Genomic DNA, 27,753 nt, shown 5'->3' on the forward strand with positions numbered 1-27,753 from the left:
AGTAATTCAAAACTGTAAAACATCAAACTAATTGAAAAAATTAAAAAAAGCAAATAAAATATTAAAACAACAAAATAAAAAAAAAAAACAATACAAAGAAGTTAAATAAAAAAATTATTCAAAATATTTATGTATGTAGAAAAATAAACTATTTTAAAAACTGTACAACAGAAAATTAGTTGAAAATATATAAATAATGCAAATAAGACATGTAAAACAAGAAAAAAACTTAATTTCATGTAAAGTGAATTGTCACACAGTTTTATAAATAATTTTATTACAGTGCTTTTTATTTCAAATAATATAATATAGTTCATTTAACCTAAATAACAATTGTAGGCTTTTCAAACTACTAATACAGCTAGCTAATATAGTCTAAATATGCTACATTTACACACAAACCGAAGGTATATATGTACATATAAGTATAATGGAACTTCCAAGCACGCAAATAATAATAATTTGGAAAATAATTTCAGCTAAAAAACAGTTCAATTCGCTTTAATTCAATTTGCCAAAAGAGATTCGAAAATAAAATTTAATGAATGCAGAGAATATATAAGCCTATTAACATTATAGCAGTATTTATATAAAAATTTATATACGATCCTTGTATGTATGAAGGAATATTTCTTGTATGAATGAATATTTCTTTGTATGTTTGAATATTGCTTGCTTAGTTTGTTTGAAAAATGTTTTTGCGTGTTTGCATATTTCTATATAAAGTATGATGTATGAGAGAACGCTGTTTAATTAAAAATATGGAATTGAAAAATGCCAAAAAATACTAACGGCTTTCAAAATCTAAAGCCAAACATGAATGCTTTCAACGCCGCAGCGGCTGCGCGGTTGACCAGTCTATGGAAATATGATTGCATATTTTGTTTAATACAAATGTTGTTGCTGTTTTTTCTATAGTTTTTTTTTAAATTTTTTTCTATGATTTGTTCTCTTTTTCCTGTACCTAAGTTTATCACAGAGCTCGATTTAGGCTGGGTACATATTGGTGCTTGTTTTTGTTTTTATTTTATTTTTTCAATACAAAAGCCTTTTACGAACTTCACAACTAACGTTTGTTTGCGTACGCGCGCGTCTGTGTCTGTATATATATAAATTACTTCGTAAAGAAATCTTAGTTTTGTCTTTTACTCAGTTTTTTTGTTGTAATTCTCGCATTCGGGGGAAAAATTAAAAACAATAAACTACATACATACATTTATATTTCCTTTGTACCCTATATTTTTTTTAATATCCTGAACTGTTACAAGTGCAAATAAAGTTTCGCTGCTCCGTCACTTACACATGCTCACTTTCTAACTTGACTGGGGCGTTTTTTGATTTCAACAACATCATCGCATTATTATCGTCTTCACACGTCCGCTGCATGATAAAGACACGCCCTGCCGATATATTGATGGAAAAATGCTAATATGCTGGTTGATTGTGTTGGTTGGATGATGTTTCTTGGACTTGACGGTGAATCGTCTCTTTGGTAAATTATCGATTCGCATCACGTCTGAAAGTGAGAGTAAGAAAAATGTGAAATTACAAATTTACTTAAAAACGGCATATGTATGTATGTGAAGTAAATCTTATTTATGCTTAAAAGTAAGGAGCAACAAAACTTCTGTCTGTTCGAAAACTTTAAACAAAAGATGTAAAAAGTTAATTTCGATTACACAGAACCACTAATACCATACACAAATAAAAAAGTTTCCATAAAAAAATTTGATTTTCATTCAATAGTTTGTATGACGGCTATATGATATAGTCTTCCGATCTGAACAATTTGTTCGGAGATAGTAGCGTAGCCTTGGAAAATATTCTATGCCAGATTTCATGAAGACAACTTATCAAATAAAAATGTTTTCCATACAAGAACTTGTATTCGGTCAGTAAGTTTGTATGGTAGCTATATGATATAGTCTTCCGATCTGAACAATATATTCGAAGATTGTAGCATTGACTTGAAAAATAATCCATGCCAAAATTGGTGAAGATATCTTGTCAAATAAAAAAGCTTTTCATACAAGAACTTGATTTTGATCGATTAGTTTGTATGGCAGCTATATGATATAGTCTTCTGATCTGAACAATTTGTTTGGAGATTGTAGCATTGCTTTAAAAAATAATATATGTAAAATTTTGTGAAGACATCTTGTCAAATAAAAAAGTTTCTCATACAAGAACTTGATTTTGACCGAATAGTTTGTATGAGAGTTATAAGCTAAGTAGTCATCTTATATTCGTCAAATAAAAAAGTTTCTTCATAAAAAAGCATAGAACTTGATTTTGATCGATTAGTTTGTATGAGAGTTATAAGCTATAGTAGTCTGATCTGAACAATATATTCGAAAATTGTAGCATTGTCTTGAAAAATAATCCATGCCAAATTTCGTGAAGATATCTTGTCAAATAAAAAAGTTTTTCATACAAAGAACTTGATTTTGATCAATTAGTTTGTATGGCAGCTATATGATATAGTGGTCCGATATAGGCGATTCCAAGAAATGAGCAGCTTCTTGAGGAAAATAGAACGTGTGAAAATTTTCAGAACGATATCTGAAAAAGTGAGGGAGTAATTCACGTATATACAGACAGGCGGACATGGTTTAATCGACACATCTCGACACGCCGATCATCTCCATATACTTTATAGGGTCTCCGGCGTTTTCTTCTGGTTGTTATAAATTTCGTAATAAACAAAAACTCAGGGTATGAAAATGAAAAAAAGTCGTGTTCTACATATTTGCTTTTTAGAAAAAATAAATTTTGCTCTAAGCGTCCTTAAGAAAAATGATTTATAGACACACGACTCCCATGGCTAATCAGTGTCTCAACATTTATACAACAACAAAATGCTTTATCGATTTACTTTATTTAAAACTTACCGTAGATAGCGAAGTTTCTTGCACTTTATAGGCCTGTCGTTGATAATTGACCAGCTTGGCTTTGTTAATCGGTGCGCCTGCGCGACGAGAAGAAACATGTAAACATGTAAAATTAAAATCAGAAAATATGGCTTAATAAAGTAATTTTATAAAACAAACAAACCATATATATTATTTTCTTAGTTATTTGATTGGAACACTAACCAATATAGCTGAGTAGCACCGGCAGGAATATAAGTCCGTGAGCAGCGCCGATCAGCACAATACCCAAATACATGCGGAAATAGAATACTTGGAATATTTGACTTTTGGCAAAAGCCAAAACTAAAATGCCACCGAATTTCGTTAAAGTAATACCGGAGAAGATCGAACTGCCCATTTTTGTTAGACAATCTGCGGCGCGCTTCTCACGTGTGCTCTCCATTGAAATCGAGAAACTATGCACCAAATGTGAACAAAACTCCACCGATATGCCAACAGCCATCACAAGATTCACCAGCGACACAGCATTCAATGATATATTCCAATAGTACATGATACCGCCCAAATTGATAACAATCATTGTGATCGTGATCACCACCACTAGCGATGAGTGTATATCGAAACCCATTAGTACGAATGTAACAATAAAGATGGCGAGTACGGAAATGCCCATGCTTTGCAAAGTATCTGGCCACATGGTTAAATACTGTTCGTAGAATACATAAAAGACTGAATAGGGAAATACTTCAATGTCGAGCGTTTGCTCAAATGGCACACCCTGTGACATTAAACGTCCGCGCAGCATATGCGTTATATTCGCGGAGATTTTACGTGCAGCGCGTAGTGATTCATAGTAATCGGCTGATGTCTTCAATATCGAATGGTATGCCATAAATGAGGTTGCTTCGACGGTCGAGAGATTTGTACTTGGATTCGTTTTATACTGTACAGCATTGCCGTAAGCAGCATGACCGGCTTTGGCGCAGCTATCGTCGGGATTGTCGCGCAAGAAGAATGTTAGATATTTGCCGAAATCATGCGCAGTTGGTCGTTGTCGATCGGTTTTATCAATTTCGCAGCTGTCACATTCAGTCTCTGTAAATGTAAAGAAAGCGCACAAGGAGCGGTTAAATGATGTATTAGTGTATGGTATATAGAAAAAAATATATGTACTACATACTCTATACTTAATTTATATAAAATATATACTATATACATATGTAATAACTTTATTTACTATACACAGGGTGGCATGCCAATTTTTTCATTAAAAAAAGTTAAAAATTAAAATTTCAATTAAACAAGACAAAAGTTAACGTCGGTTGCACCAAAGCTATAATACCCGCCACAACCGCAATGACTCCTTATCGTTCGTACGACAGTCGGTTCTACGTAACCGGAACGGACCTGGATTTTTATCCGGCCAAGGATTGTCAACTCGGCAGAATTCTGGCACTACCACAACAACAACAACAATTCCTTATAAGAACTCTGATCGGTCAGTCTGTATGTCTTTGGAGATGGCATCATTGTCTTAGACAACAACCCATGCCAAATATCGTTAAGATAAATCGTCAAATGAAATGGTTTTCCATACAAGCACTTATTACCGAACGTTCAGTTTGTAGGATACCTATATGCTATGGTGGTCCGAAATCGAAGGTTTCGTCAAATGAGCAGATTCATGGGGAGAAAAGAGCGTGTGCAAATTTTCAGATCGATAACTCAAAATCTAAGTGACCTGTTCATGTATATACAGGACACACGGACAGGCGGATATCATATATTTTACGTTACATTTTAAATTGAAAGCGTACAAAATACAGCCTGTGCAAGAACTGAAGCTGCTTGACCTTCCCAAGCTTCTGAGAAGATCCGACGTTTTCGAGCCGAACTTTGTTCAGCGATGAAACACATTTCGGGATCAATGGGTATCTAAACCAACAAAATTGTCGCATTTGGGACGAAGAGCAATCTGAAGAGATTCAAGAGCTGCCATTTCATCCAGAAAAAACAACGGTTGGTGTGGTTTGTGGGCCGGTGGAATCATCGATCCATATTTCTCTTCAAAAATGATGCCGGTGAGAACGTAACCGTCAATAACGTTATCGCGCCATGATAGTGACTACTTGATGCCTGAAATTGAAGTTCGTGATCTCAGCGACATTCATCAACAAGATGGCGCCACTTCCATCTTCGCATCACTCAATGGATTTATTGAGAGAACACTTTGGTGAGCAGATAATTTCTCGTTTCGGGTCGGTCGATTGGCCATCAAGCTCATGTGATATCACATCGTTAGGCTTTTTTCTGTGAGGATATGTAAAGTCTAAAGTCTATGCGGACAAGCCTGCTTCGATTCAGGAGAAAAAGATTGTGTGCCATTACCCAGTTACTAGTCGAAATGCCCGAACGAGTCATCGAAAATTGGACTCAACGGATGGACCATCTGAGAAGTAGCCGCGGCCAAAATTTGAAAGAGATAATCTTCAGAAAATAAATATCTTCAAAAAAGAATATTCTTTCGAATGAAAATAAGCATTCCTCATAAAATTTGAAGTTTCTGCGTTTTTTCCTTAAAAAAGTAGGGAATCTCGAAATGGATCACCCTTTCCATAATAATACCATACTATAGAATTTTATATTATAAAATATAACCTAACCTAAATGATAATACGATCAAACTACTTACTTTGATGTGGACAAAAGTCGCCAGTTTTAGGATAATATTTACAGCAACTTGACGATTGACTCCAATCGAAGTAGTCATCGATCCAACTGGATGCAGGACGTGCAATGTACGTCACATTGCCGCGACGACTAGCCAAATAGATTTGTGTCAACATGCTGTCATCATTACAATACTTCCCGGAACAAACCAGATCTTGATGGAATGTTTTGGAGAAATCCAAACCAGATTTTAATACAAAATACACTGGTGGACCAATACTTAAATACTTGTTGAGCGCTTGGAAATAGTGTAGTACAAAACTGTCTTGCGGCATCGACAACTCCTGATCCAGACCGATATCAATGCGTGGCGCAATAGCAACACTGCTGCATAGCCAACCGAAGAATACAATCATAACCACAACACGCATAGTCTTTTGCATTAGGAACGGTACATAAACACTCTTGAAGAATTTGTATAATAAGCCCTCAGTGTGAGGTAAGGCATCACTCTTCTTGCCGCGTATAAAACAGAAGATATCCAAACGATTTTCAGCTTGACGCTTAGTGTCCAGTGTTAGTAAACTAACAAAGCATGTGATTTGCAGTATGAAATCGAAGAGCAATGCCATGCCGGCGTACAATGCGAAAGCTCTCACCGCAGGCATATCCGAAAGACCACCTAGGAAGAAGCAACAGCTTTCACTGACCGAAGTCAGCAGCATAGAAGGACCAACACGTCCCAATATACGACCAATATGATCCTCGTGCGTTTCATCGGCGCGACGTGCATCACGCTGATACGTTTGCACCAATATGAAGATGTTATCCACGCCTACGGCCAGCACCAGGAAAGGTATAACTTCGACGATTATAAGTGTTGCGGGCACACCAATATAACCGAATACGCCAACTGAAGAGACCACAGAGGCCAATACAATAATCACGCCACCAACACCTAAAGTGATTTTACTGTCGATTAGCGCGCGACGCACCTCCTGCACGTGACCCAAAGATATCGCAATATACGCAAACATAATTAAATAGGAGACGAGTATGGTCATAACATCGGATTGTGATTCACGATTTAGTTCGTCCTCAATCGAGCGCTCCGAGGTGAATGCAATGTCCATGTGTTTGCCCATGCGCGTCTTTGTGTAGTTCAACATAAACTCTACATAACGTTTCTCCCACTCCAATGCCGGACCCAATTTGGACTTGTCGTGATAATTATTCACCAGGAAGGTGAGTATGATGGCATTTGCGCGTTCGAATTTCGTATCGCCCGACAACTGTTCACCGTGTGGCAGGAAACCACCTAAAGCTACAGCTGGATCCACTGGTCCGCCATACGGTGCCAGACAGAGATATGGGTTACCCATACACTGATACAAGCCATCCAAGTAGGTGACCTGTGTTGAAAATTAAATAAGATGTATGTATATATGTATATTTATATTTTATAAAAAAATTTTATTATGCGCTTGCTCACCTCGAAATTGCCATCCTCGTCGGTTTCATTCAAACGCTCCAAATCGTTGCCGAAATAACCCCAAATGGATTGTACAATGCAATTGGACACATCCTTTTTGTCGGTACTATCACTGGACAAGGGTGCAAAGCAAATATCCTCCAAAACTGTGCCATTACCGTTTCTTCCTAAATTCATGATGTCTTCCTGGAGCTCTAGGACTTGTGTGAGAAAGGCTTTGTCGAAAACTGGACCAAAATGTATTGGACCGTTAGATGTGTTGTGTACGATATCAGGCAAATCGACGGCGTGGATGATTATCTGTAAAAATAAGGTAGCGAATGAAAAATATTTTATATGGCTCTGTTCAGAAGTAAAAAATATACCCAAATTTTATTATTTAACAAAAAAAAATTTAATTTCATTTTCTTTTTTAATTTTTCAGCATACATATTTTTATTTCAGCATGATTAAGATGAAATGCTGTAAAAAACTGACCTTTCTAAAAATTGCCTACATTTCGGCGCCAATGAATTAGCCGTTGCCTACATTTAGGTGAGTTCAAATTCGAAAACAGTCTTTACATAATCAACGACAAATTTGAATATAAAAGCAAAAGAAGTAAACTTAATTTTCACTGTAAAAAATGCTGCCTACATTTAGGCGCCAAAAAAATAATAAATTTTAACCAAACTCTTTATAAAAATTTTCCCTGGTACACTCACCTGCTCTATACGATAGAACGGCTGAAATTGCGAATCGTAAAATTCACGTTCAATACGCGATTTCGATTGCGGTGATGCCCACAGCTGTACCGGATCGGTTGTGATGTGTAAGAATTTAATGCCATAACCCATGGCTATGACAAAACAAATGCCACCAACAAGTGTCATTTTCGGGCGACGTGCGAAGAATTTGCCCCAAGTGGTGAAAAACGTTTCCAGACATTTCTCGGTCTTAGCGCCGAGATTTTCGAAATAACCAGTCTCAAATTCATCGAGCGGACCCTGCGCGCCATCGACTTCGTTTTCATCGTCTATAAAAAGCAGAAAGTAATAAAAATTTACATAAAAATATTACGTAATTTCTTTTGTGAAAATATTAAAAAAAAAAAAAATAACGAACTGTTAAAAAATTTGCACAAACAGAGAAGAAGCGTTATAGTGAGTTATTAGAAGCTTTTGAATATTATGAAGAAATATATTTGAAGTAAGAGTATGCAATTCAGATGTTAGATGTTAGGTTATGTGAAAAGCGTTTGCTGCGCTTTACAACTACTGAAGTTGTGCAAGTGTTGCAGTTTAGATGTTTGCACATAGAGTTTGGAGAGGGTAATTTTTATTTTGTTAAGTCACAGATTTAATTTTAATATTAGAAAACATTTATTAATTAATTTGAATCGTATTAAAAATTTTTTTATTTTTTATTTTTACAGACATTTTTACTTTTTTTGGGAAAACAATTTTATTATTTTTTAGGCATGCATTATAAATATAATTTTTTTATTTCACAAATTTTCTCAATTATGGTTTTTAAATTAAACCCCATTTGCTATATATTTTTTTGTTTACTATTCAGTTTAATTATTAGAAATATTTAAAGAAAATAGTTTTTATTAATATTTTTTTTAAATTTTTATTAAAAGTTTGTTTTTTTTATATTTTTTTTAAAATTTGATTATTTATCAAACATTTTTTAATTTATAAATTATATTATATTTTTTTATTTATTTTTTTTATATTAGAAATTTTTAATTATTTTTTATACGGCAAAGTAAATTATTTTACAGGTTGTTTGTTAATTATTTTTTTTTTTAATTTTTCATTTGCAAAAATTTTTATTATTTTTAAATATAGAAATGTTTTTTTATTTGTTAAAATTTTATTTTATTTTTTTGATCACTTTTTTAATATTTTTTTTTGATTTTTTTGAATTTTTTATATTTTTTGATTTTTTTTTTATTTTTTTTAATTTTTAATTTTTAAATTTTTTTTGTTGTAAATTTATTATTATTTATTTTTTTTAAGAAGTATTATATTTTTTTCCATTTATTTTTTTATATTTTTGAGCATTTTTTAATGTCACTGATTTATATTTTTTAAAAAAAAAGGCCCAGTTAGTTAAAATTTTTTTCCACTTTTCATTTTTTTAATATTTTTTTATATTTTTAATATTTAATATTTAATATTTTTATACTTTTTTTAATTTTTTTTCAGTTTTTTATAATATATTTTATTTATAAGTTTTTTTATTGTTTTTAAATAAATTTTTATATTGTTTTTTTTTTATTATTATAATTTTTTTAAGTCACTAAACCTTTTTTAATGTCATTGGTTATCAATCATTGGTTTCAGTTAGTGATAATTTTTTCACTTTTTAAATTTTATATTTTTTTTACATATTTCTTATTTTAATCTTAATTTTGTGTTTGTAAAAGTTCTTTAATCTTTTTGGTTTTTTTAATTTTTTTATTATGTGTTATATTTTTTTTATTTTTTTTTAATTTTATTTAATAATGTTTGTAAAGAAGCTACAATAGTTAGTTGTCATAAAAAACATTTCACACTCGTGAAAAATGCAAAAATGCTAAGCTCTCATAAAATTAGTTTGCAAATTTTTATTTTAAAAATCACTAATATATTATTACACATTCAAAGATTTACTTTTTCCATTTTTAGGCGCATTTATATTACTTATTTTATATTTTTTGAGGTTATATACTTTTTTTAACAGTAAGTAAGTGTGATTCCTATTTACTACATATTTTTTATCTCAAAACTATTTTATAATTAAAATTAGCTTAAAAATTTTTATTTTAAAAATCACTAATATATTATTACTTTGTTTTTTTTCATTTTTAGTATTTATTTTATATATTTTTTTTAACTTGAAATAAAATGTTATAAATATATTTTTAATACTTTTTAATTATTTTTTTTTTTATAAAAAATCACTTTTATTAAACACTTTATATAAAGTTTTTTATTTAATAATATAACACAATTTTTAATACTTTGTTAATTTATTTTTATCCTTTTTTTTACTTTATATATTTTTTTACTTTTTTAAATAAATATTTCTTTAATTTGTATTAAAATGTTTTTTATAAATTTTAATGTTTTTAATGCTACTTATTATCAAAAAAACACAACAATTACTTTTTTGAACAAAATTTTACACTCCTAACCAAGAAATTTTTTTAAAGGTTTTAAAATTTTTTTCCTATTAGTTCATTCGTTTTTTTGACAATCAGTAGCATTAAAGAATATTAAAATTTATATAAAAACATTATAATACCAATTAAAAAAATATATGTATTTAAAAAATTAAAAAAAAGCATATAACGGAAAAAAAGAAATTACTAATATATTTTTACACATATCAGAAAAACTTACAAAAATGGTCTATGTATGTATGTAACATAATTATAATTTCAAAACAGTTATTTTTTAACTCGAAACATTATCAAAAACACAAATTTTTAGTTATTTAAACACAAAATCTTATATTTTTGAGGTTATGCATTTTTTTGTTAGCTGCAAAAGAAATTTGTTTTTTATTTTAATTTTTTAAATATATATTTTTTTTTGTAAAAAGCTCAATAGCATTTTTATTGATTATTTATAATGTTTCACAAATATTTTTTTTTCACTAGTTGATTTAAAATTTATTGCCACAGTTTTACTATATTTTTCTATATAAGCACGAATAAGTCTTTTTTAAGGGCTGAAAAGTTTACTTGTTAATTTCGGAATTTTTAATATTTTTTTTTTGATACTCGCGAGATAATTTTTTATGCACAAAAAAATATTTTTAACACTTTACCAAACATTTTTGAAAATTAAGCGTTTTGCGAAATTATCGCCTTTCAAATTTGAATTTATTTTCAGAGTAAGTAGCTTCAAGACAAATCCTGTCGATATTTTTCCTTTTTTCTTTTAAATCATAAATTGAACACAGTGCAAGTTAGATATATCGACAATCAACGTAACGGCATTCATTACAAATAAGTGCTTATTTGATGCAGCTAAGAGAGAACAACTCATATAATAAATATTTATGTAATATGCAGCAATGAAACACATCGTTAGCATCACTAACTGATTTACAGTTATTAACGAAGCTACAGTTGACTGAAATGACAACTTAAATGAAAATAAAGCCAATTAGAACACACATACACAATCGCACAAATATATGTATGTATATACATACATATATATGCCTAAAATAAAGTTTAGAATATATAGATGAAGAGCAGCAGACACATATTTACAAAAAAAAAGGCAAACAGAATTTGGTTGAGCATGATTTTGTTCACATTTTCTACGACACTAAATTTCAAGACTTTCAAAAAATTTCAACATACTGCCCATTTTCGATTGTAGTGGGGAATCCTCCTCGGGTGCGAACTCGTTACTCATTTGTCCAGTAAAACGGTTGTTTATTGTGGCGCTACATAGGCCACTATCCAAACCTTCACCTACTATAAACAACCAATGCAATAATAATAATAATAAGAAGATCATACGAGATATTAGTAAATAAAAAATGTATAAATTAACGGAAAAAAACAACAATGCAATTGAAAATATTTTTTATGAAAATAATTAGTCTATGGCAAACTCCGCGATGAGTTAATTATATATTGTAATATTTTTATTTATGGATGAAATGATTTTTCGAAAGCACCAAAAGCCAATTCATTGAAATATTTACAACAGGAAATAAATTTTGAAAAATTAGTTTATTTTTTTATGAAAACTGTTTGTGGATTTTCTTAAGAAAATGTTTTACATAATAAGGCCAATTTTAAGTAGTAATCTTAAAAGCTCATTAAAAAATGTCTACCTATAAGAAACTATCAACAGTCAGCTATCACGAATAAGTCCCCTGTAAGCTTGCTTTTTGGTAAAAAAAAATTAACTTGTTCTAAAAAAATTCTTAAAAAGTTAAAAAACAATTCAAAAATATATTTAATATATATTTAACATATTTCTTACTACTGCCGCTCAACCTTAATTCAAAAAAATGTCGAGCACAGTTCGAAATTATATTTTAAATATGTAATAAATAGTTGACCCAGTAGTAAAAAAATATATAAAATATATTTTCGAACTGTTTTCGGCATTTTTTTGAGTTAACCAACCTACACATGTAGCTACCTCCATACATTTTTTGAGTAAAACTAACCAAAACTACTTTTAGAACACTTTTACAAATCAGCGACAGTTGGACGTTTGCAATGACATTTATAAAGTACACCATTTTGGGACAAATTCAACATTCTACGCATATTATATTTGAATGTAATTAAAAAAAAAATGTATAGCAACTTTTTATAGCAATATTTTCTAACAACTTTTTTATAGTACTGTTTTGTTTATAAATTTTAATTATTAAAAAATGTATTATTTCTATGCCAACTAGAGTAGCGCTCTTAAAACAGACGAGTCCATATAACTATAATTTGAAGAAATTAAAATTTTTTACTTGGAAAATTCTAGAAAACACAAAATTTTTATAGCAACTTTTTTATAGCAACATTTTTATAAAAAAATTTAGTTATATTTTTGTTCTTTATGCCAGCAATAATTAGCCTTCATAAAATAGATGAGTCTGTGTAACCATATCAAAAGCGAATTTGAACTGATCGACGAAATATGCCATTAAAAATACCCTCCATCAAATAGACGAGTCCGTGTAACAATATCGAAAACGAATATAAACTGATCGATGACCTACATATTACATAACCAGAACTGGATATATGCAGATTCGATTGTAACCTTAAAATTTAGGTTTAGCGTTCTTAAAACAGACGGGCCTATGTAACCAAATCGAAAGCCAATTTGAACTCGTCACAACAGAATTTTTCTAAAGAGATAAAAAAAAAATGTTTTAAAGTGTCGCAAAAAAACCTATTATATACATATGTATATGCCTTTATAACCTCAAAATTTAGCCTTTAAAATAAATTAAGAATTTAATATCGAATAGTTCTAAAAATATAACAGTTTAAACACTAACATATACCATGTATAACAGCAGTGCAACTGAGAAAAGTATTTTAACTACAAAATTTCTGAATATCAATTTATGCGCTTTACTCTTCTACCAGAATATGAATTTATACTCCTTTCCGTCTACGCTGTTTCCAATTAAAGAATATTTATCAGCACATTCCAAAGTATATAGTAATTGTAGGCATGAAAAATGTATGGACTTCCGTTACTGACAATCTCTGGCAAAATTATCTATAAAAACTCATTAAAAATTTGGTTGGAAAACAAATTACCCACGTAACAGTATAGAAAAAAATATGAAAATTTATAAAAACTACATGCATTACCCACAAAAGTTATTATTACTTCTTCCATGCCACGCTTGATGAGAAACCCCTGATCACTAAATGCATGCTGGCATTTTATACCCTCATACATATAGATTTGCCTAACAAATAACTTACGTTCACTGCGTTTGGAAGGAAACAGGCACACGCCCATGAGAAAGAGCAGTGCGCCTACGAAAAAGACAACAGTCATTATCACGGCGAATGCATCGAGACCGGCAATTTTAAAGGGTTCCGGACGTGGTGGCTCCGGCACGGGTACCGGGCAAGAAGCCTCACAGTCGCTGCAACCACAGGCGGGAGTTTTATCCTGTGGAAAAGTATGTTTTCGATATATTACGTTGTGTGAAAAAGGCATTAGAGCGGCAACTTACATTCAATTTCTCATTGCATGGCGTGGTTTTCGAATTCAATGGCGTGTAGCCTTGTGAGGCTGAGCTATTTTCATGTTGTATGTAGTTAATTTGAAACGGTACATATGGATTGGATTCCTGATCGCCCATAAAGCCAAACCATTTTGTTGGACTGCAACGTGCTGCCATGTAACTGCCACACATTAAATCGAAAGCTTTCTGACCGGTCGATGGCACTGAGACCTGTGGACGAAGGAAAATGTAAAATTGTTATAAATGGCTTAAGAAATGTTTAAAAATAAGCATAATTTTAGATTATTCCACATTGTAAATGTTTTAAATTACAATGCCTGCTTTTCATTTTCCATATTATTTAACTGTTTATGCATAAATAATTTTTTTTTAATTTGTTTTTAATTATTAATCATTTAAATTGACTTGCGGTCTATTGAAATGTGAACTTAGCACCTTTGGTTTATATTATATTAGACTATATACTGGGTCAGTTTGCTTAGCGCTGGAAGCCGACTTTCATGCTTTTGTATTACTTTGCTTAAACAAGACTGTTGTCGAGAAAAGTTTTAAATCAAACCAAAAGCAAAAAAAAACGCTGCCTCAATGTGTATATTATGTATAACTAAATCCAAAAACGTAATCGGCTAACGGTTTGCATACAATGAAAAACGTTTTACTGGTTCTTTCAAGATAAGTTGCTTGATAAAAAAAAAACCTTCAATTCGAATTAAGGTTACTTAATAGGGAAAAAAGTTTTTTATTAGCAACTTTCTTTTGATTTTCATCGGTCAGTTTGTATGACAGCTATATGCTATAGTTGTCCGATTTGAATAATATATTCGCAGATTGTAGCATTGTCTTTGGCAATAATCCATACCAAATTTAGTGAGAATATCTTGTCAAATAAAAAAGTTTTCCATACAAGGGCATGTTTTTGATAGTTCAAATTGTATGGCAGCTATATGCTATAGTGTTCCGATATCGGCGGTTTCGACAAATAAGCAGATTCTTGGGGAAAAAAGAACGTATGCAAATTTTCAAAGCGATATCTTAACAACTGAGGACTAGTGCGCGTATATACAGACAGCTCATCGACTCAGCTCGTCATCACTGATCACTTCAGTATGTATGTATATGCTTTATAGGGCCTCCGACATTTCATTTTGTATGTTATTAACTTCGCGATAAGTTCAATATAACCTGTATATACATATATGTATCCACTTGAAGTCAATGCAAGAAGAATTAGCTCGAATAATCGCTTGGTATTGTTATAGCGCCAGAAAACATTTACGAAATAATTTTGAGAAATCTTGCCGAACTACTTCCTCCTCTACCTATATTTTAGTTTCGCCAGTTGGTTGTTCGATTCGCCACTCTCCAATTTCTGATGAATCGTCAAGAGTTGGTATAACCTTGCGATTAATAGTCAGACGAAAGTAATAGGAAAGTTATATAAGCCCGTCTTAGAATCACATCGCAGCTTGAATATCAGTACCAATTCAAAAAAAATTTCCTAGCGGCTACAATATTATAATGGCAAACTTCCGAATTTATTTGTAACAAAAAAGTTTTTCATTGTTTACAACAGAAGTTCAATTTACAGAAAAATACTTTGTAGGATAGTTTTATATGTGTCTATTATCTATTAAAAGTCAGTTTTTGCAAACAAACGCGGTTATAGACGAAACAAAGCTAGTTAGTTACACACTTAATTTTGCGACCTACTCTAATGTACATATAAAATAATTATGCATGTTGACATGTCCAAGTAATTCAAAACAGTTACATATATATGTAAATATACTATATATATCTGTCGCAGCAAGATCACTTATGACGTATGTACACACAGAAAAATATATACATATGTATACATATAAATATCTACCCGTATTTAATAACATTTTATATAATTCACAACGAGCTACATCCAATATTGACGGTAATTTCACATGTGTGTATTTATAAACACGTCATGTTGTTAAATTATACTAAAGATATTATTTTCACTTATTAGAAAAGCTCGGCCCAGACGTAAATAATATGTAAGAACATAACTAAAAAAGAATGTAAAGACTTTCATCGCATTTCTTGTTCTTAACTGTGATGTAATACAAACATTTGTTGGTATATGCACAAAATCCCTTATGCATGTATGTAGCTGTGTGATTGTTATAATTAAGGTTTGTTTGTTTACGAGATAAACATAGATTTTCGCGGCTACAAGCAAATGTCTGTGACTGTCACTGAAAATGAAATAGACACCAATAGCGGCAAATGACTAAAAGTAATTACTCATTTAAGCACAATAACATTTTAAACGCTTTGTGTGCTTTTGGTAAAACAAAATCAGGACAAAGAAATATTGAAAAACAGCCATCTTGAGCCAATTGAATTTTTATTAATGAAAAGTTAGAAATATACATATATAAAAAAATATTTGAAAAAATTAAAAACAAAAATAAGTGAAAAAATAAAACAATACCAAAAAAAAACAAATTTTACAGAAGTATAAAAAAAGAAATATTTTAAGAAAAAAATGTTTGAAATAAGAAAAATTACATTTGATAAGATAAAAAAAAATATTTAAACAATTAAAAAAGAATACAAAAAAATATTTAGAAAAAGAAATAAAAACATTAAAAAAAAGAAAAAATAAATGTATTTGAAGCAATAAAAAAATATATTTGATGAAATAAAATAAATATTAAAAAAAAAAAAAAAAAAAAAAAAATATATATTAGAAACAATAAAAAATACATTTCATAAAATAAAATAAACATTTAAAAAATTTTTTTTAAATAAAAAAATATTTAGAAAAAGAAATAAAAAAATAATATATAAAAAAAATTTAAAAAAGAAAAAATTATATATTTGAAGAAAAAATATCTTAAAAGCTGATTAAAAAATGTCTGCCTATAAGAAACTATCAGCAGTCAGCTATCACCTAAGTATGACAAGTACTCATTACTCCTCCTTGCTTAAGTTAAGTTAGGTTAGGTTCCTTGCTTGCTACTACTGGGTCAACAATTTATTACAGCTCGATCTTATTTCGAAAACAGTTCGAAAATATATTTTGTATATTTTTTACTACAGGATCGAGAATTTATTGCTACTTGACCTACACATATACATACATACATACATATGTAATTTTTACTAAAATAAGAATAGTAACGGCTCACGCTGAAAATAAAGGAGATTTATAAAGAGTGTTTTCGGAATTAAAAAAAGTTGCTAATAAAATAAAAAAATGAAATAAAAAACAAAAAAAAATAACTAAACAATAAAATAAAAAAAAAAAAAAAAAAAAAAAAAATAAAAAAAAAAAAAAAAAAAAATAAAATAAAAAAAAAAAAAAAAAAAAAAAAAAATAAAATAAAAAAAAATAAAATAAAATAAAATAAAAAAAAAAAAATAAAATAAAAATAAAAAAAATAAAAAGAAAAGGAAAAAAAGAAAAATATAAAAATATAAAAAAGAAAAACGATTGAAGTAGGCACAAGTGGCAATTAGAACAAAAAATACAAAAATAATAATAAAGATTGAACCATGGTTTCCACCGTAGATATTATAGATATAGATATTTGAAAATAAAAACAAATTATTTAAAGATATAAATCTGATTATGAATCTATAATAAATGTTTACAAATTACAAAATCCCTTGTTATTTTGTTAATATTATTGGATATATTTTTTATCCCTATTCAGTGAAAAGTTATACGGTTTCAGTTTTATTTAAAATTAGTTTTCGAAAATTTGCAAAATAAAACAGACACAGAAAAATTGTGGCTACTTAGGCAAAAATCTCCACTATATCTTCGCTTAAATCTATCATAGAGTTGAAAAATCGGAAAAAAAAATTTCAGACTTAAAATACTATAAATTATATGCCAAATTTGTTTAGAAAAAATTTTTTCTACACTCAACGTTAGCACAAATAATGATTTTATAAACCATTAGCAGTGTGAAGTTGTAACAAAAAAAAACTATATATGTATGTATGTAAGTAAATAGATTTTAGAACTTACCTGTGAACATGATTTATATGTCTTATTCATATAAGCAGAAGTGATGTGTAAATCCAATGCAGTAGCATAAGCTTTACCTAGAAAAATAGTTATGCGTTTAAGTGCGAAATAGTACAATTAGCATAGGCACAAACACAACTGCCATGTAGTGTTTTAACTTACCAGCCGCTGAGATGCTACTTTGCGCAATCTTCAAGAACTCCGATTGCTTGGTCGAACAGGTTAAGTCACATAAATGACGCACAAGGTTTGCCATACACGAAGGGCAGCGCTCGAGAAAATTCGCAGCCAATTTGATATTCTCGTTAAGTATGGAAATCTGAAAAGAATTAAAAACAAATATTTATTGTTATATATACTATAATTGAAATGGCAAATATTATGTGTGAGTTATCGCTTTATTTACTTGATCGCTATCACAGCAAAATTCAGTGGCGCCACCTTCCAGCAAATGGCTGCATCGTTGTTTCATCAATTCCAATCCATTGGCAGGCATTACCTTAGCGGTGCCATTGTAAACGCAATATTGTTTATGTCCCATAACGGGATCAACATTGCAGACGCCATACCACACGCAGTCCTGCAAAACAAAAAAAATATTTAATGAGTAATTATAGATATGTCTGTATGTATGTGTATTGTGCAAACAATATGATTAATCAGTACGTTATGTGCATTACTAGGTTTTCAGAACAGTTTAGTAATCAAATACATATATGTGTATATCTAGTAAATTTTAATATGTTATTGTGAACAATATAAGCAGCGCTTGGCAAAAATATAAACACAGGCAAACAGTTGATCATTTTTATACCCTGAACGGTGTATATTAATTTTCCTACGATGTTTATAACTTCTATAAGGAAACGTATACCTCTAAATAATCAGCGTGACGGGCTAAGTTTTTGAGATATCGATCTGAAATTTTGCACTCGTATTTTTCTCATCAAGAAGCTGCTCATTTGTAAAAACACCCAATATCGAACCAGTTAGAGATATAGCTGCCATACAAACTGATCGATCAAAATGAAGTCCTTGTATGAAAAACTTTTTTATTTGACGAGATATCTTTACAAAATTTTATATGCATTATTATCCAAAACAACGTTACAAACTCCGAAAAAATTTATCAGATCGGAGCACTATAGCATATAGCTGCCATACAAATTGATCTATAAAAGCATGCCTTTGTACTAAAAACTTTTTTATTTGAAATGATACATTCATGAAATTTGGCATGAATTATAGTCCAAGGCAATGGTGCAATCTCCGAACAAATTGCTCAAATCGGAACACTATAGCATATAGCTGTCACACAAGCTAAACGATCAAAATGAAGTTCTTGTATGAAAAACTTTTTTATTTCGCAAGATATCTTCTCGAAATTTGGCATGAATTATTGTCCAAGGCAACGTTACAAATTCCCAAGATATTGATCACATCGGAAGACTATAGCATATATGTATGTAGCTGTCATACAAACTAAACTATCAAAATCAAAGTACTTTTTATTTGTGAAGGATGTTCTAGCTTCGGTGCAATGTTGAACGTTTATTTGACGTTTTTAAATATTTTTAGAGACCAGGAGTAAAAAAAATTACATTCTTTGTGTTGTGGTTTAACACCGCATCACATACAATTATACGATTATTCCTCCCTCGTATTGTACTTGGGTCCAAGTTAGGGGATTTACGCCTTATTTAGTGCTGCCAGCTCGTTAACATGCATCAAAACATTGCGTATTATGCCGTTAGAACAACAATAGCTACATCCTTCTTGAGATCAACGACAATTTAATTATTGATATCATAAAAGCAACACTAACAAGAAAATGTATTTCATTAATCGACAGACTTGAATGCCTCTTGAAAATTTAAATATTTAAAGAACATTACATAGTCTCTAAAATATTAAGAAACAATATTATTCAACACATTTCTGAGAATAGTATAATGTAAGTAAGGCAAATTACAGCTGCCTTCAAACTTACACGCACACTCGTGACTCACTCAAATTACTTGATAAAAAGATTCACGTTTCGACAGTTAACTATTACACCTGTGCGCTGCTTTGAGCTTTGTTCTGCTTCCTTTGACAAGCGTAAATAATGAACGTAACTTACATATGTATGTATGTACATATGTATAAATAATCAACTGACACTTGAACCTAACCTGACCTATCAAGTATGACAGTTAGGAAATTATTCGCATCAATGTAGTATATTTCATAAATTTTTTAATTAAATATTCAGAATAAATTTATTCAACACTATCATCAATGCACTCAATTTAAGGAAAATTGTATAGAAAATATACAAACGCATCAGCGTGTGAGCATAGCTACGTAAGAGTAGCATAAAGTGCACACACAGCTTATACATAACGGTATATTTGTATTAAAACAGCGGTTTATGCAGTATATGAACATATGTGTGTGTGTTTGCATAAGTAGATCGATCAATTTTTCAAATAAAAGTAAAAAGCTGGTGGAGAAATGGCATTCAAGTAATGGCAGCACGAGAAAAAGTGATCTGTAGCTAATGAAGAGAACAACACACTGGTATACATGTGTGTATATGTACATACATACAGCTATACTAGTATACTCGGTGCTACAGGCCACTTACTATGGTATTTGAAAACGAACAAAGTCGGAATCAAAGTTCAAAATTTTAAATAAGTTATAAAATGAAAGTAGCCGCATTGTAGTCGTACGAGGGCTGCTTTTCTTTTTCGATAATGACAAAATAACTGGTTGGATTACGTATGTATGTATATAACTTTTTGAAGAGATATCTTCATGAATTTTGGAATGTATTTTTGGAAGGCAACATTACAATCTCCGAATAAATTGTTCAGATCGGACTACTATAACACATTGCAAACCAAAAGATATCTTGATATTTGGCATAGATTATAGGTCAAGGAAACACCACAATCTCCGAACATATGGTTCACATCTGACCACAATAGCATATACATACATAGCTGTCATACAAACCGACCGATGAAAAATCACAATTCCCACAACAGTCGGTTCTTCGCACCGGAATTAACTCGGATTTTATCCGGCTGTTATTTCGGAAATGTAACCATTTAGATCGGTGTTTTAGTTTAAGTTTGACGTCACTGGCAGCAGGGTTGCTCCGTATCCTTCTGACTCGTGCTGGCATTGAGTCCAACCCGGGCCCGGAGGAATTTTTCTGCTGCGTTTGCGCCAAAACGCTCCATTCCAACTCCACCTCGGTCAGGTATAATACATGCAATGGATGGAGCCATCTTAAGAACTGCTCCGACCTTAAGACACAAAGGGAGTGGACCACAAGTTAGGTGGTCCATGGTGCCAACGCGCTACAGCGTCCTTAGCCTCTACGGATGTGCAACCTGCACATACTGTCAGGGTACAGCTATCCGGTCAAACGATGTCGAGCTCGAAATGTTCAATACATACATCCCCCCAGTTACATGTTGCCCTACAGGATATCACCCGAATATACAAGCGCTACTTCGTGGTGAAAACCGTTTGGTACTAGGCGACTTTAACAAGCACCACAATCTTTGGCATTCCTGCCTGTCAAACGATCGTAGGGGATTTAGCTGACGGAAGGAATAGACGATTCGACATTAAGCACAATGATTGGAGCGGCAACATGTAGAATATTCCGGCCGCATGGCAAACATTAGCAAAATGAGCTTTGCCCCGCAGTGTTACCCGCGATTTATTGGACTAAAAAAGTAAAAATAATCACTATTCACATTTTCAGAAGCAAAATAACTTAAATTTAAGCATCGGAAAGATCAATTAACGAAATTTTTTGAATGTCAGAACGGGAGAGTTTATTGTTTTGAATATTGTGACGTACCCGGTAAACAACATTGCTGGACTTATTGTTTTCAGCGTAAAAAAGGCTTCTTGTTCTCGTCACACGCAAGCAACTCACGTACAAGGGGTGCCCAGGTGAAAGCCAGCTACTTAAAGTTTGTCCTTAACTTTTATTTATTTCCGTAGAGAAAGCCACTTTTAAAGGAAATTGTCGGCTTTTGAACTGAAAAGGATAAGTTTGTGAGCATTATAGGGATTCTGGGTATCAATACCATCTCTCCTTTAGCCCCTCCAATAAGAATGGCGACTTGAAGGGTGTGCCGTTTTAGCTCTGTGATACGTAACCTATTGCCGTTGCAGAGTCTGGGCGGGCCCAGGTTACAAATCAGTATGATAGACACACTAACCTTGAGTTTCAACTTTTGGGAGGGTGCCCGGGTCACCGGTCGAGGGAATTAAATTACTCTACAGGGCGTATATTGTAGTTTTCTAAAGACATTGCATGTATTAATGAACATTTATTTTCAAAACTGGTCAGACAGAGAGCAAACAAAGAAATAAAATAAAACATAAAGATTGCATAAAATTCAATTTTTGCAAAGCCCAGGAAAAAATTATTGGGAGTTATAAAGTTTTGATTTGCTTTTTTTTAGATTATTTTTATTAACTTAAACTACTAACTACCATAACTTTTAAATCTTTTAATACAAACTGTTAAAATCAAATTTATCTAGCAAAGTTTTTTTTAATAATATTATTTCAAAACTTGCATAAGTATATTTTAAAAACATATGCAAATAAACAAATGTAACTTAAATTGCAGTTTTAATTATTTTTAAGCAATTTTTTATTACTTTCGATAAAAATGATGTTTTGGATGCATTGATGTTTTTATTCGTTGCATCGCACAACAGCGATGTCAAGTTTCGATGCATCATATCGAATAAAATATCGATATTTTTTTTGTAAAGCATAACCCTAGTTTAAATTTAATGTTTTTTTAAAAATTACTAAGGGTCAAGATCTATAATTTATGAGTGTAAACTACTTATGATTATATTAACGATCAGTATAAAGAGTGATGTAAAAATATACGTCTACTCAATAATATTGCTCAATGCATTCATACAATGTGGTAAACAAAATTGCTTTATTTTCTTTTATGCTTATCCGGCATTTTTAATCAGAAACCACGAGTTTAATGTTCCAACAGATTACATTTGTATGAGTAATGATTCTTAAAACAGGATCTACGTCACCCAACACGATACCAATTTACACATCTGAAGTTTTACATGCATAAAACATAGTTATGAGATTGTGTTTGCTCAAAAAAAAAGCTGGAAAATGTTTTCTTATAAATAAATGTGAAACCGTAAGTATATTTTTTTCAATTTTAAGCATTGATAAATATTTTAAATGAAGCTGAATTTATTTCCCAGCCTAGTTGTGTACATTATTCAGTAGTCAGATTCAAATTCATGCGTAAATAAACTTTTATTATTTATTTCTTCACAGCAGAACTGCTGACAGAAATCTTTAAATCGGATCTCGCATTTGCATTGTAAAAATTTAGGAGATCGAAATGAAAGAATTGCAAATCACTAGATTTACCTTAACTCGAGCGGGCATTTGCTGACGACACATTTTTAGTTCAACTTAACAGTGGACAGAAATATGATAATTTTTTTATCCTCTGCCAACTCAAGCATAGTTTTGTAAGCAATTTTCAAAAAAATCGACTATTCAGCGAAATAACCAGCTCGAAACTTTAATAAACGATACAAGGAATAACAGATTTTTTTGCCAATCGTGTTGTTGAAAAGATGGCACGTTTTGCTTTAAAATTTTTTTGACTTTGATAATATTCTTTATTAGTTAATAAATGCAAATGAATGCAAAAATGTTGGTTCACAACAAAAGTTTTTAAGGACTGAATTTTGATCGATCCATTTGTATGGCTGTTATATGCAATAATGATCCTAACTGAACAATTTGTTTGGAGATTATCCCTTTGCTGTGGACAATAATCCATACCCAATTTCCAAAGAGGAACTCGTTCTCTTATATACGGACAGACAGACGAAAATTGCTAAATCGAATTAGCTCGGCAGTCTAATCATTTCTATATATGTATATATTTTTGGGGTCTCGGACGTTTCCTTCCGGGTGTTACAAACTTCGCAAAGTTTATATACCCTGTAAAAGTGAGCATTAGTCGAAATAGAGATCAAATTATGAACCTACAAAAATAACTAACATGCATGTATAAAGATTTTAAAGCCTAACTAGGCAATGAGTACTTCTTTGTAACAAATTTTTTCATATTAAATCATATCATATCATAAATCAATAATCACAATTATATTGCAATATAAACACCATTGCTTTTTCTTTGTGATTTTTATTAAAGTTACATTCTCTTCTTTCACGCAAAAGATAAGATTCATTGATTGCGCCATAGCCTTTCTTATATTGTAGGCATAAAAACTTCAGACATTTTTCCTTATAGCGAGAGATAACGAAATGCATGCTGTAATGCACATATATCGTTTAAAATATACATCTGTAACTGCAATCTGTTTAATTTTTATTTGATATTATTTTACTTTGCCATACGCAATTACTAATATTATCGTACATATTTCTAATGGACAAAAGTCACCGTCATTGCACCGTGGTTATGTTTTAACAAAAAAAAAGAAATAAAAACAGTTTGGGACATTTTCTATAATCAATTCTGGTAACTCGAGAGATTCAACGTTATTTGTGTGCAACATATTTTCAAACGCCGCGTGTAATACAAAATCGTTTAAAAATCGTTGTACAATTACCGGTATAATAAATCAAAAATGATCCAGATTTTATTTAATTATCAGACCGGGAAAAACGGGAGATAGTACAGATAATAAAAAAAGAGCCAAAAACCCCTTCGTCTGCTGAAGGACACATACGGTTGTGACAAGATGTAATTATGGAATAATGCGAGTTTGTCGAAGAAAACCACTCATTAGTAAAATTAACAAACAAAACGACTTTTATTCAAAACAGAAACAAGCCAAATGACTTTTGGGAGAAAGTTATCTTTTCTGATGAAGAAATTTTGTGTTTATAAATTGTTTTGACATGGCGGCAAAAGGGCGATGACCACTCACTCAACAGTAAAACACGGAGGTCAGGAGAGTTCGAAATAATGGACAAAACACTGTTTTGAATATTCATTTGAAGAGAAGTGTGAAAAGCTAAACGACTACTTTCAGCGAAATACACGAAATAACAACACTCCTCACACCCTGAAAACTCCACCACAGTCCCCAGATCTTAATCCAATCGAGCATTTGTGGGACCATTTGGATAGACGCGTTCGAGAACACCATATCACATCAAAAACTACCCTAAAGCAAATACTTCTGGAAGAATGGTTAAAAATCAGCTCAGATGTTACAAAGAAATTGGTTCATTCGATGCCAAAACGTTTGCAAGAAGTTATTAAAAATAACGGTAAACATACAACATATTAAAATATGTTTGCTTCGCTTATAAATGAAATTTTGGCTGAAATGACGGTGACTTTTGTCCATTAGAAATATGTACGATAATATTAGTAAGTCTTTGTTTTTGTATGTAAGGCAAAGTAAAATAGACATTTTGTACACAAATAAAAATTAAACTAATTGCAGTTACAGATGTATATTTCAATTTCTGTGTTTTTAGTATTTTGTGGGCATGGTCGTTTCTTAAACATTCAAGTGGCCACATGACGGTGACTTTTGTCCATCTGTGTATATCGTTTAAAAATCTGTTTTTAATTTACTTCGATATTATTTTGCAATTCACTCCATGCTCCATAACCTTTAAAGACAAAACAAAAAGAAATTGCGGACATTTTTCGTTCTGTCGAGAGATAACGGAACAGATTACACAAATCGTTTAAAAATCGTTGTCCGAGCATTTTTTATTTAATTTACTACGATAGTCTGTTGCAATTTGTGACAAATGTAATTATAACGGGTAGCGCAAAAGTCAGAAGATGATCAGAAGATGTTATAAATTTTGCAATTGACCACTAATGTCAGTTCTGTTTTGACATTTGTGTAATAAACATATGCGAAATACACGTAAATAAACAATGGTACGCTACACTGCGTGCCACAACCGATATGCTGAAGGATGCATTTTCAGTGCGCCCAATCTTCCGTTTTGGCGATTTGCACTGGCCAGCTAGATCGCCTGTTTTGACCGCTCCCGACTTCTTTTTGTCGGGCTTTTTGAAGTCGCGGATTTATGTCAACAAGCTTCAGACTCTTGCAGCTCTTAAAGACAATATCCGTCAAGAATGAGAGGACCTATCGCCGGAAGTTCTGGCCAAAGTGATGGAAAATGCCATAAAAAGAGCTCAATTGACAATCAAATGTGGCGGCGGCTATTTGCATGATATCATATTCTCGACTTGATGTAAAAAAATTTAAAAGACCAAATAAAAATTATCCACAAGCAGAATCAAAGTTTTTCATTTTTTTAAAAAGTTTTTCATTTTCCAAAAAAACATCGGAAGGTAATTTTTGCGCCACCTGTTATACATATATGCTATTTATCCAAATATTCTTATGTAAAGATTATAGACTGGCAATTTTTGCTTAACCAAGACCCTATATATAGGTATGGTATATTAAATTCAGTCAGTATAAAGAAATGTGATTATTGTAGTTATTTCATTTGTATAATGCTATAAAAGATTATACTATACAAATATTTTTTTCTTCATCCCTTTCTTTATCACTTAGTTTTGCCCTCTTATTATATATTGTCATAATTACATATGTGTATATCATAATAATCATTGTTATTAGCTAGATAAAACAATTATGTCTAAACTCCTATTTTAATTATTAGTCGACAGAACTTTGGCATACTTCACTTTGTCAATAAATAAATAAACAAAGATGATATCAACACAATTTAGGTAGTGTTTCCTTTTTGCATTAAATCCCATATGATAATAAAAATTACACGCTCTATTAGCCGTGCTAATGTAATCATGGAAGCCATTTTCCGAGCCATTTACAATAAACAACTAAAACCTTAAAAAAACGTAATGTACACAGTTTGGCTATATAGTATAAACAACATTTAATGCATATTCGCATTTGTATACCTATTATTCATACAAATTTAGTCATATCTGCAGAAATATCGCACTTAATTTCGAAATTGCAAACCCTGCTAATTGGACAGTTTAAAGTTTAAACAAGTTTTATCTATTATGGCATATTTTCATCTATATATAAGAATGTTCGTGTATTATTAAATTACAATGTACTTATGTATGTGTACTCACCTGCAAGCTACTAGCGAAAAGATTTGTCAATACAGCAAAAAATATAAGGTGATGAAACCTTTGCATACGAAAGCTGTGCTGCGGACTACGCTGTTTTGTTTGCGCCATCGTAATTTTCAGCCCGAATGTTTTTGTTTTATAACACGGAGTGTCCGCCGGTCTTCCACACGGCAGCAAAACTCCGCGAAAACTAGTATCGTCTCAATATAATAGTCGAATCAGTGATGTTTTAACTGCTCTTTTTTGGATGCAGCGGAGGTCAGCACAATATATGAAATGCATACAAATTCCATTAACTATATATGCCCGCACATACAGAAATATGTTTACACACTCTCGGCAGCGCCCTGTCGTTAACACACAAACAAGATTATGTTAGTATACAATGCTTAATTTAATATAAGTTGTCGGAATACTATATGGCTAAATCTTGTCCGTCTATAATTTTTCTAAAAGCCAAACGTTTGTGTTTTCTATATATTTGTAAAATCTTTTGTATCGAAATGAAATTTATTGTTTGTCCATGAAAATTTCAACTGCGAAAAATTACTTGCACAAATCGATATTTAGCAGCGGCTCACTGTTGATTGAATTTGCGTAGCACTTATTAAATACCCAATTTAATTGGCTTCTTTAAGCTTTCACAGATTTGTCCAAAAATATTCTTTTAGTATTTTTCACTTTCAAATTTTTTCCCAAAGCATTTTGCAATATAATTGGGAAATAAAATCACAAATATTACTGACTTCGCGATTATGAAGCAAAGAGCAGATAATAACCGAATCGTTTGCTTTTATCATCAGAAATATTTATTGTGAAT

General features: G+C 31.2%; 1 protein-coding gene across 2 annotated transcripts; it reads right to left on the bottom strand.

The window, feature by feature from the left end:
- Positions 1 to 269: 269 nt before the first annotated feature.
- On the bottom strand, positions 270 to 27,729 carry LOC126754241 (NPC intracellular cholesterol transporter 1). Of its 2 annotated transcripts, XM_050466238.1 has the most exons (14): positions 27,484 to 27,729; positions 26,934 to 27,280; positions 18,177 to 18,350; positions 17,933 to 18,089; positions 17,771 to 17,847; positions 13,741 to 13,962; positions 13,484 to 13,676; positions 11,384 to 11,500; positions 7,740 to 8,050; positions 7,036 to 7,335; positions 5,566 to 6,955; positions 3,096 to 3,968; positions 2,892 to 2,968; positions 270 to 1,516 (listed from the first exon to the last, which is right to left on the bottom strand). In XM_050466238.1, the coding sequence occupies exons 2-14, from the start codon at positions 27,039 to 27,041 to the stop codon at positions 1,511 to 1,513; spliced, it is 4,005 nt and encodes a 1,334-aa protein (XP_050322195.1). In that variant the 5' UTR covers positions 27,042 to 27,280; positions 27,484 to 27,729; the 3' UTR covers positions 270 to 1,510. The 2 variants fall into 2 exon arrangements, with proteins under 2 accessions (XP_050322195.1, XP_050322196.1); XM_050466239.1 differs by lacking the exon at positions 11,384 to 11,500.
- Between the last annotated feature and the right edge of the window lie 24 nt (positions 27,730 to 27,753).

Source organism: Bactrocera neohumeralis, chromosome 3 (assembly GCF_024586455.1).
Source record: "Bactrocera neohumeralis isolate Rockhampton chromosome 3, APGP_CSIRO_Bneo_wtdbg2-racon-allhic-juicebox.fasta_v2, whole genome shotgun sequence".
Taxonomy (NCBI): Eukaryota; Metazoa; Arthropoda; class Insecta; order Diptera; family Tephritidae; genus Bactrocera; species Bactrocera neohumeralis.

What these genes read in the sequence shown, in the direction of transcription:
- LOC126754241 (XM_050466238.1), bottom strand. Translation starts at nt 27,041, where the DNA reads ATGGCGCAAACAAAACAGCGTAGTCCGCAGCACAGCTTTCGTATGCAA. An exon ending in TTTTCGCTAGTAGCTTGCAG is followed by an intron (nt 18,351 to 26,933) that starts GTGAGTACACAT and finishes TTTGTTTTGCAG; the next exon opens with GACTGCGTGTGGTATGGCGT. An exon ending in ACTACAATCGAAAATGGGCA is followed by an intron (nt 8,051 to 11,383) that starts GTATGTTGAAAT and finishes TGCTTTTTATAG; the next exon opens with ACGATGAAAACGAAGTCGAT.